The 10,949-nt window shown below is 38.0% G+C and overlaps 1 protein-coding gene across 1 annotated transcript; it reads right to left on the reverse strand.

Moving 5' to 3' along the window:
• Positions 1-2,118: 2,118 nt before the first annotated feature.
• Positions 2,119-7,454, reverse strand: LOC116563123 (tripartite motif-containing protein 64-like). Its single transcript, XM_032295675.1, has 6 exons — positions 7,047-7,454; positions 6,419-6,514; positions 5,489-5,719; positions 4,689-4,711; positions 3,682-3,779; positions 2,119-2,612 (listed from the first exon to the last, which is right to left on the reverse strand). The coding sequence occupies exons 1-6, from the start codon at positions 7,452-7,454 to the stop codon at positions 2,119-2,121; spliced, it is 1,350 nt and encodes a 449-aa protein (XP_032151566.1).
• Between the last annotated feature and the right edge of the window lie 3,495 nt (positions 7,455-10,949).

Here is a 10,949-nt window from a genome sequence, read left to right on the forward strand (position 1 = left end):
ATGTGGAGGGAGAAGAGAGACAGTTCATATAGAATCTATATGGTATGGAGTAAAAGAATCAGAGCCCATTTCTGATAAGTATTTTCAAAATTTGGAGAATTATTCATATCTAAATCATCCATTGAAAGGACTAAATACAAGTCAGATGTTTCCTTCCACCTAGCCCTCAGCTAGCCAGGGTCTGAAAAGGAAAGCACCACGCAGCTTGATGGTCATAAAAAGCAGGGTTTACCCACTCTTCAATACTACTAAGACCTGTTGCTAAACTTCAGCAACACCCTATCTTTTTTGTTGAGGTTCTGCTTTGTTTCACTGAACCAATCTCTTGGGTCATTTTCTGTTGTGCCAGTCATTTAATTTTTTTCTAAACCAAATGATAAAAATAAATATTTTTTGTGTGTAGACAGCATTCCCAGATATATCTCACAACTTGATGTGCCACATGTCTAATTTTGAAACGACACGGTGGGAACAAAAGTATTGTGAAAAACACCAGGTCATTTCCTTAAAGCCAAATGCTCTTGTCCCTCCTACTTTTCTTCCTTCAGGTTTTCTGTGTGTGGGACATGGCATAAATGGCAGTTTCTTGCACACAGGGATAAAATTCAGTTGTTAAAGATGCCAATCTTCTTAACCAACTCCTATACTGCTCCAAACAGGTGAGAGGAATGCACCCTCTCAATCATTTCAAATTTGAGGTCTTTGTCAGAACAGACAAGCTGGTGCCTTAGGAGACATAGCTATTACATTCTATTTTACAATTTTCCGTTCTATATCATCTAGATTCTTATTTAAAATGTCAATTAAGTTTGTTCTTTCTACTGCATAAGGAGGTTGATACCACTTTATGCTCAGTAAGGAATTAAATGTATATGTCAGTTTTAATAATGACAGTCTCTAAGTCCTGTTCTTGTTCCCCATCATTTTACATAGGAAACTTCATCTTTCAGTAGTTTATACTTAAAAACCTAAGACAATTGAAATCAACCCTATAGAAAAAAAATGTTGCTGTAAGTATTTTAAACCCTAATAGTTTTATCTTTGGTTCTGAATCTAAAAATAGGTCTATTTGTTATCTTTTGATAGCTATTCATTAGCGTGTTCTATTCTATTTTGTTACTTAAATTTTGGAAAATTTCTTAATGTTAGAATAATATTTGTACATATTAATTCCTCTACTTATCCATTTATTCATCTTATTTATTCTGTAATCTATTCTAAAAATTGCATTGGATAACGGTAATAGCAAAGAAGGAAAATACTGTGTTTGCCCCCTTGGAAGTTTCAACCTGGTAGTAATAAGTATAAGAGTTTTTTAATATTGTAGTCTGATATGATATACTCAGAGAGGATGAAAGAGCAGAGCAACCCAGCACTGAAAAACTGAAAAACTACTGTATGAGCTGAAATGTGATTAATAATTAGGATGATAAGAAGTAATACAGTCTGTGAGATCAACTTCATTTGGTCAGAGGTAAAAAGAAAATAGCACTCTGCTTTATTCTTTGTAAGATATCCACCACTTCATTTTCCTACCCTAGTCTCGTTCAAATAAATAAGACAAATGGTTTACAGTGTGTACAAACTTTGAAAACATACTCTCTGAAAAAATATCAGATTAAAAAAGACCCTCGTGTGGTGTGATTTTATTTACCTGAATGCACAAAATAAAATGTAGATTAAGTGTTGTGAAGAAACGGGGGAGGGTGAATGGAGAAGAAATGTTAATGGGTATTGGGATGCTTCTGGAAGTGACAAAAATGCCCAGGCAGCAGATTGTTCTGATGGCTTCAAAAGTGTGATATACTAAAAACCCGTGAATTAAATACATTTGAACAGGACTTTCATGGTAAGTGAATGGGTCTCAACAAACTTGTTACAAAAAAAAAGACTATAATTTAGGTTCTAGTAAACATTACACAATAATTTATTAAAATAACAATTAACAAAAGTATGCAATCAGAGTGGTTATTTCATTTATAACCATAAATTACATTCCATGAAGTTACAATGAGCTCACAGGCTCTCACACAGAGATCTGTTTCCTCACATAAGGTCTCAGGACACTATTTACCTCATTTATGGAAGGTCACAATAAATAATCGTGAAACGAAATTTTCATCTGGAACCTAAGCAAAAGAAAGGCCTCAGAGGGGAAGAAAAGGAGGAAGGAGGAAAACCATAGATAAGCGAACCTTGATAAACATCAAAGAAACTCACAGCTCCATTCTCATAATCCAGAAACACCCCAACCCGACCCTGAGGCCTTTGCACATAATGAACTATATGTGGACTGCTGGTGGAGAGACTATACTGATTGCTACTCTTTGAGGAAATTAAAAAGAACATTTCATCAGAATCAATAATGATACTGGTATCTGCTGTCCTGGAATCTTTGCAGACTCCCAGAATCCAGTTGGAAGAGCCGGTCACATCCAGTTCCCAGTAATGCCTGCCGGAGGAGAATGCTTGAGCTCCCCACATGGCAAAGCTCTCCACTCCCGGGGGATCCACGGGTGCACTGCGATGGTCATCTCCAAATATCACTTGTCTCACATCCTCAGAAAGGCTCATGTAGCAGGGCGTCATTTCTCTATTCAGAGCATTATGCACTGCCGAGGAAAAAATACAGTATCAGTGAGGGCTATGAGAGGCAGAGGCTCTGTGGTCCGTTTATTCACTTCATTTGATCTTCTTCCAAGAAAATACAGAATAAAAGAAGCCAGGAGAATTCAGCCCCATACATCTATGAAGATGAAATATTACTACAACTCCACAGCACATACAATTATGTATTATTCTTTAAATAACAGAGAAAAAATGTGACAGTACCACTGGGTAAAGTAATGATTCAATAGATAGACATCTCTGCATAGTTTGTTTCAGGACATATCTAAAATGTTTCTTTTTTTCTTTAGCAGAAAAATCTTCTCGTATTATTTGTCTTTAAGATCATCAATAGGTAGACATCACTTTGTTGTGATGTATTTATTGGAATGTAAATTATCAAATATTTGGTAGAAATTAACACATGTAAAGTAGAAATTTCTGAAAAGAATATTCTGGCTTTACATTATCCGTTTAGCCCCTGATTCACTCCTGCCCTCTGCTACCTAGACCTGTTCTCTAGAATGGGCCTAACATAGTTAGGCCATGTTCACAGATCCCTCACTTTTCAGTTGTTGTGAGATGTATCTGATGGCATTGCAACTGTCCTGATTATGGGTATTATAGTCATTTTCTTTGTTGATCAAAACGTCCTGATTTTATAAATAATAAAGGCCACTTGTAGAATGCATATAAATGTACTTAGAATAGAACCAATTAAAAGCCACTATGCCAAATCTAAGCCTTCAAAATGGAATTATAATGAATAAACATGAAATACTGATGCCACCATGAGAACTAGTGTCTTCATAGCTACGTGACCTGAATATTCTTTGTCCTCTTATTCTGCAGATACAGTATGTATCTTGTTTCACATTTTTTTCAAACTTTAAGTCATGAAATTGAGTTTTGATCATTGTAATATTACTATGCAGGTAGAGAAGATGCAAATGTTTTAGAAAACTGTGTATTATCTACATGTCAAAAATCATAAGACTTAAAAGGGAAAAGCCTCAACCAAGGGACACAATAAGGAAAGAAGATAAGGCTGGACTGCCAAGCAGGGGCTCTTACCTGTGAAGTTGTTGAGCATGTTTAGGACTCCAGTTATGCCCCATGAAGTAAGCTCTGGGTTCACCAGCTGGGGCTTTTGCATGTGTGCCAAATCAGTACTGAAAAAAAAAAAAATGGCCTCAGATATACTTTCAAGCCCAGAGCTAATTGCACATTCATGCAAAGATATCGTATTTTCATAGAAGATGTTTCCTCAGAATTCTGCCAGTTTTGGTTAACTGGGTGTACATTCCATTCCATTCTCTTGGGGCCATAAGGATGTTACTTTTTCTAAATTTCACTCACATAAAAACTCAATTTCTCCAGACATATTCTTCTCAGACAGTACACAACTACTAAAGGCATTAAAAGTCATTGCGTATCTCTGTCCATCAGACCCCCTGAGAATATTCAGAAATCATGGAAATATTTCAGAGAGCAGAAAACTCAGACCAAAACCTTTGGGACCTCACTAATGCTAATCTGCATCTAACAGAGAATGTTCCATGAGACACAGGACTTTAATCTTTTGTGCAAAACAAAGGAGTCTAATTCCAGCCTGAGAACCCTGCTGCTGAGAGTCCTGAGGCAATCATTTTCCCGAGGTCTTTCCTACAACTGGATGAATTGTGATGGAGCAGGTCCCGGTCATTGATGCTTTTGGGAACTAACCTCGCTCCTCAGCCCATCCTTAGGAAATCTCCCCGCTACCTCTGTCTTTCTTCCCTCCCAGCCCTCTAGAGTAGAAGACAATGCTATGATTCCTCAGAGTAACTTTTTATAGAGATCTGTGGGTTGGGGCTGGACAGGATGGATGGATGACAAATTGTTTTTAAGTATATTTGAATTCATACGAATTTGAAGATGAAAACTTTCCAGGCCAAAGAGGAAAAGACCTCGGGGCCTATTTTGAAACAAAATCAAAAATAGCCACTGAGGATAATGTTAGTAGCTCAAAATGTATACATACACTTCATTAACAAGAGAATTACCTTTTTTGAAATAACATTATTTCAGTGCAAACTCACCTTGCCAATACATTTCCCATATTCTGCAAAGAAATAAAGATAATGTTAATTATGAAAGTATATTCCTTCTACATGTTTTCCCATATTCGTTTCTTTTTGTTTCGGTGTTTTAAGAATGCATATTTCTTATTCCCCTCTAAGGAATCATTCCAGGCTACGTAAATAATAGAACCTCAACTAAGCCATGAAAGGCTTCATCAGTGGACCTTAAGAGGAAAGGAGCTCAGCCAGAGATTGTGGAGTCAAGCAAGGATATCTGCATTTCCAGTGGCATTAATTTTCTAATCTTATTCCCAAGGAAAGGTCAGACCACATGCAACAGCTATTAAAACGAAACAGAGAACCATAATAGAAACAGAGTACACTGACATTGATGAGCAGCTTTTACAAACCTTGCCTAGGCAAGGGGAAAAGCCTCAATGTCTTCAGCAAATCACTGTTGTATGGGACATCAGAGAGTGAGGAGGATAAATAATACAATAAATAAATAATAAATGGAGTATTAGTAGCCTTCCCATGGCCCAGAGTTCCGCTGACTTTGGATAACGTCTCTGTGTGGATAGTACTACTTATTTTACTAAAGAGAAGTTTTTCAGATGTTATCTGCTACAACGGCAAGAACTTCCCAAAGATTACCAAAGTATGCAGTAATAAATGACTGGACAAATGCAATCGTGGGCGTCAGGGAGCATGTGCCACTTAGCTGACAGTAGTGACGTATGCAGGTGGCACTTCCACGTCCGGGCAGCATTGCCCAGCAAAGGCTTCCTGTCTCTGAAGATGCGCCCCCCCCTCCTCACCTGGGGCAGCTCTGTGTCAGGCATGTGGCACATCTCCCACAGCTCTCTGTACTTGTCTTTCATCCTTCCTAAATGCTCGGCAATTCTCACTTGACTGCTTTGCAGTTGTTGGAAAAGCTCTTTTCCTTCTCTGTCCAGTGCTTGCAGATGAAGTCGTTCCTCCTCTTCAAGAAATTCATGCATCTTTAGATATTGAATCTTGATTATTGCCTTCCTTAAATTCACATAATTCTGCAGAGACATTTGGTTAAAAGGATTAATGTTGTCACTCTCACAGAAAATGGCAAATAATTATATTCTGGGTATAATCAAGCAGTTTGATAAGTTTTCTGCCTCACTCTTGCAAAGAGTCTTGAGTAGTTACTATTTATTCTGTCCATTTTTTTCCAGTGTCCCTATTCTCTCTCCCTGTTTAAATCAAAACCTACATAAAGACTCCTAGTTTCTCTCCCTGTCATGCTTCTTCACAGTTCTTACCAAGTCAGTGATTTCCCTGATTAATCGTCTGCCTTTTAGGTTTTTTCCAAGCTTGATTCGCCTGAATGTTAAAAAAGCCTTTAGCCTTACATTATATTATGCAGATGGATTTTTTAACTATATTTTTCTTCTATATACTATTATATTTCCTTCCTCTTCCTCACACTCAACCTTAGTAAAATGTTGTCTCTTTTCCAGTGTCTGAAAAGGTTGATACCAACTTTCAAATTTGAGCTAGGATCCATAACATACCATTTAGCCAATATACTAAAATTATTTGGCTAGCTTGTGTGGGCTTCTCTGTTTGTGATTATTATTATATCAGTTGAAATCACCACATTTTTGTGGGATGAAATCACTATCTTTTAAGTGGTAATTTGAATTTAGCTAAAAATTATAAGCCAATATTGTGTTTATTTGCATAAAAACAAAAGGAACCATTTTCATTCTTACCTCTATTGAATGAGTTTTGCGAATTTCCTGATTTAGATCGTTTTGTGTTCCTTGATTGATTTTCCATAAATAGTCCATTTCCTTTATGAGTTTCTCCTGCAAAATAAACAGGAAGCTTAGAAATAATGAAGACAGTATAGTAGATTTCATCTTCTTACCTAAAAAAGAAAGGCTGTAGTTGAAAGAATCATAAATTTTAGAGTAGAGTGGTCAGAATTTTCCATGTTAGACAAATTTGGTTCTAACGATTTCGAAGTGAAAAGTGATAGAAACATAATAGAGAGTTGTAAGGGACCCTTCAGATAATAGCATCAATTTTTTGAGAAACTGGCTTTTATATCAACTGACTTTGAAAAGTGTTTTGGTGTTGGTCACCTCCTACCTACTCCATTCCACACATTTGAACAATGTTTCTAAGGAAACCTTTTTTAGTGAAGGCTCAAGGCAGCTTATGATTAGAGTGTCAGATTACTCAGCAACACTGAAAGGACACATTTCTGTCTTATGATTGACATGCAGTAATCACCACCTCCACCATCGGCATTCTCATCACCACCAATATCATAGGCCCTCATCTTTGTGATTTAAGTTTCTGTAGATTTCAAACTACCTTAGAGGTGTCACGTACCCTGCATTCTTCCGCATCCCATCCTATTGGGCTGTGGCTGTGAGCCAGGTGCTCCAGTGACTCAGAGCTGGGCCTACACAGTCTCTTTTTAGCCCCACCAAAGAGCTCCTTGGTCTCTTCATGTTGTACACAGATCTTGTCTGAGCTGTCGATGTTTCTCTGAGCTCTGGTCTGTCTGGCAAGAGACGCCAGCTTCTTGAGGGCCACATTGGTTTTGAAGTCGGACTTCTCTGATACTTCTCTGCAGGCAGGACAACGCATTGGTGCTTTGCCTTCTTCCCAGCAGAGGAAGAGGCAGGGCCTGCAAAAGTTGTGCCCACAGGCAATGGTGACCGGGTCTATGAAGTAGTCCAGGCAAATGGTGCAAGTGACCTCATTCTGGAAGGCTTGCTGGCTGGCTGAATCCATGTCTCTGAAAATTACAAAAAAAAGAAAAAATCTGAGAATTTCTCTCTTATTTTATTTGTATTTGCCATGACGATAGGGAAAATAAGGCCAGTAGACAATTTCCTTGGTCTACTTGAGCTCTGTCCAATCTATTCAAAAACATAGCTCCAGCACAAACTGAGACATAGTAAATGCAAACATGCTGGATTTATGAAGTTATTCCTCCATAGCCATTAAAGATCGGGTTCAGGGCTCCCTGAGGTACCAAAATCCTAAGATGTTCAGGTCTCTTATTAGAAAATGGTGTAGGATTTGCATGTAACCTAAACCTAGCCTCCTGAATACTTTATCTCTAGATGACTTTGAATGCCTAATACAATGTAAATGCTGTATAAATATCTGTAATGCCATACTCTTCAGAAACAGCAAGAAGACTGTTAAAAAATATGTACATGTTTAGCTGGGCGCAGTCGCTCAATCCTCTAATCCCGGCACTTTGGGAGCCCAAGGTGGGTGGATCAAGAGGTCCATCCTAGCTAACACGGTGAAACCCAATCTCTACTAAAAATACAAAGAATTAGCAGGGTGTGGTGGCACATGCCTGTAGTCTCAACTACTTGGAGGTTGAGGCAGGAGAATCTCTTGAACCCAGGAGGCAGAGGTTGCAGTGGGCCAAGATCTAGCCACTGCACTCCAGCATGGGCAACAGAGGAAAACTCTGTCTTAAAAAAAAAAAAAAAAAAAAAAAAAAAAAAAAAATTCCAAAAAAAACATGTTCAGTACAGCCGCTTTTTCTTCCTGTAAATCTTTTTTATGAGATTAGTTGAATCCATGGATATAAAACCCATTAATATAAAGATTCAACTGTGATTAAAATGAAAAAATGAGAGGAAAGTCCTCATGGTATTATTGTTAAACAAGCCGTGCTCTCAATTATTCCCAATTACTTAGACACGCTTAAATCCGGGGAAGAGGGTAAAAGTGGGGATGATTCCTGAGTCACCTATATAAGCTGATTAACAAAGAAGCACATTCTGAATCTCTTCCTGTCGCTGTTATTCTCTCTCTCTCAAGGATTCCATGGTGATCATATACAAAGACACTTAGTATCTCTGCTATTATTCTATACTCCATGCCTCCAAACTCACCCATGAAGTCTTCTTAGACAATTACAAATGAAGTAGATTTTATCTAAGATTGATTAATCAATCAAAGTGGACTTCAACTGTCAACTCCTAAAAGTATCATTTGTCGAATTTGTCTTTAATAGCAGAACTCTTCCTTTCAATATAGTTAATGCAAATAATATCTATCTATTTAGAAAATTTGTTTCCATAGTCAATTCACATTATCAGAGACAACACTTTCACATCCTGAAATAGTGAGCATTTAAATTATAATAGCAAGAATTACACGGTGAAACCCCATCTACTAAAAACACAAAAATTAGCTGGGCGTGGTGGCGCGCGCCTCTAGTCCAAGCTACTCGGAAGGCTGAGGCAGGAGAATTGCTTGAACCTGGGAGGTGGAGGTTGCAGTGAGCCGAGATCGCGCCACTGCCCTCCAGCCTGACGCCTGGCGACGGAACAAGACACTGACTCAAAATAATAATAATAATGATCATCATCATCATCATCATCTAAAATAACAAAAAGTGAAGATATGTATTAGGTTTTCTGCTCTAAACTAGAAACTCCAGAAATGCAGTTAATGGAAGCATGGCCACCAATTCACCTTTCCCCGTAGTGATGGGGAGGCGCAGTCTCTTGGGACCCCTTACCAGTTGGTTAGATCTATTTTCTTTCTTTTTGTAGCTATTGTTGAGACAGAGTCTCACTCTGTCACCCAGGCTGGAGTGCAGTAACACAATCTCAGCTTACTGCAACCTCCTCCTTCCACGTTCAAGCAATTCTCCTGCCTCAGCTTTCCGAGTAGCTAGTATTACAGGCGCCGGCGACCATGCCAGGATAATTTTTTGTGTGTTTTCAGTAGAGATGGGGTTTCACCATGTTGGCCAGACTAGTTTCTAACTCCTTGCCTCAAAAGATCTGCCGGCCTCAGCCTCCCAAAATGCTAGGACTACAAGCATGAGCTGGCACGTTAGGCTGATTACATTTATTTTCAACAGCTTTCAAGAGTAGTCTGCAAACTGAAAATTGTGAAGAGACAGCAAATAGGACTTTTGCAACTAGAATATTCAAAGCAATTCAACATTTTTAAGTTTTGCTGTGCTGTATATTATAGCTATTACTATATACCCACATTTTAGTGAACATTTTAGGTATTTGATGGGTTCTATCATTGCACGAAACTGTGCAGAGATATCTTTTCACATTTAAAAAAATCTAACAGTACAGAAAATAGTCACATAAAAAAATCAAATAACAAGGGAACACAAACCGTATGTTACAAACTGAATATACTTGATTTTGATTCGATGTAAAATCGCTAGGACAGCTGCTTGTTTGCTTAGAAAATACTCAAGCATGCTGACAGGTAAATTTAAAGTATTTTTAAGAGAAAAAACAAACATGATGGGTTTACTGTAAATTTGAGACTCACAAATCTACTGCAAACAGTCAATTTCTAGAAGCTCTGTCGATATCCAGATTAGAAGTAACTCCTGGTGCTTGAAAGCCCAGCAGCCGCAAATCCAGTGGATCCTCACTGAAGGAGAAGCTTCTGGACAAGCATCCTTTTATAGTGCATGGGCCCTCCCAAGACCACACCCACTTCCTGAAATTGTTTAGGTGGCACAGAAAGGGGTAAATTGGCTGATTAAATTTATAAAGGACAGAAAACCACACCTGGGGGCTGAAAGCTCTACAGACAAGTTTGGAATGAGATACCAGAAAGAAGTTGACTTAACACAGATTGTTCAAAGAAATATTTTAAGTCAAATAATTATTTCATTAAATGTTTTTATTTTTCACATGCTAACTTTTTTTTTTCTTTTTTTCTTTTTTTTTTTTTTTTTGAGACGGTGTCTCACTCTGTCACTCAATTTGGAGTGCAATGCTTTATCTTGGCTCACTGAAACCTCCAACCACTGGGTTCAAGTGATTCTCTCGCCTTAGTCTCCCAAGTAGCTGAGATTACAGGTGCCTGCCATTATGCCCAACTAATTTTTGGATTTTTAGTAGAGAAGGGGTTTCACCATGTTTGCCAGGCTGCTCTGGAACTCCTGACCTCAGGTCACGACCCTCTCTCCTCGGCCTCCCAAAGTGCTGGGATTACAGGTGTGAGCCACCATGCCTGGCTGCATGCTAACTTTTAAAATGTTATTTCTTACTCTGAGTTTTAAAATTTTAATTGCTTAAGTGTCAAGTCGTTATTTATCTGAATATGTCCAAAAATAAAACATTAACTGGGATTACCAACACATCTGTACTGTGTAAGTCTCCTGTTAAAAAAACTGTATCAAGGAATTCAATTGTGTTTCACATAGTTGTATATATAATGGTCGGTGAAATTAGTTGTATCAACCTTTTTTCTTATTTTTACTATTTCATGACT

This window comes from Sapajus apella, unplaced genomic scaffold (assembly GCF_009761245.1).
Source record: "Sapajus apella isolate SASKATOON/1434 unplaced genomic scaffold, GSC_monkey_1.0 scaffold34, whole genome shotgun sequence".
Taxonomy (NCBI): Eukaryota; Metazoa; Chordata; class Mammalia; order Primates; family Cebidae; genus Sapajus; species Sapajus apella.

What these genes read in the sequence shown, in the direction of transcription:
- LOC116563123 (XM_032295675.1), bottom strand. Translation starts at nt 7,454, where the DNA reads ATGGATTCAGCCAGCCAGCAAGCCTTCCAGAATGAGGTCACTTGCACC. An exon ending in ATGGGAAATGTATTGGCAAG is followed by an intron (nt 3,780 to 4,688) that starts GTGAGTTTGCAC and finishes TTTTTTTTTCAG; the next exon opens with TACTGATTTGGCACACATGC. An exon ending in CATGCTCAACAACTTCACAG is followed by an intron (nt 2,613 to 3,681) that starts GTAAGAGCCCCT and finishes TTTCCTCGGCAG; the next exon opens with TGCATAATGCTCTGAATAGA.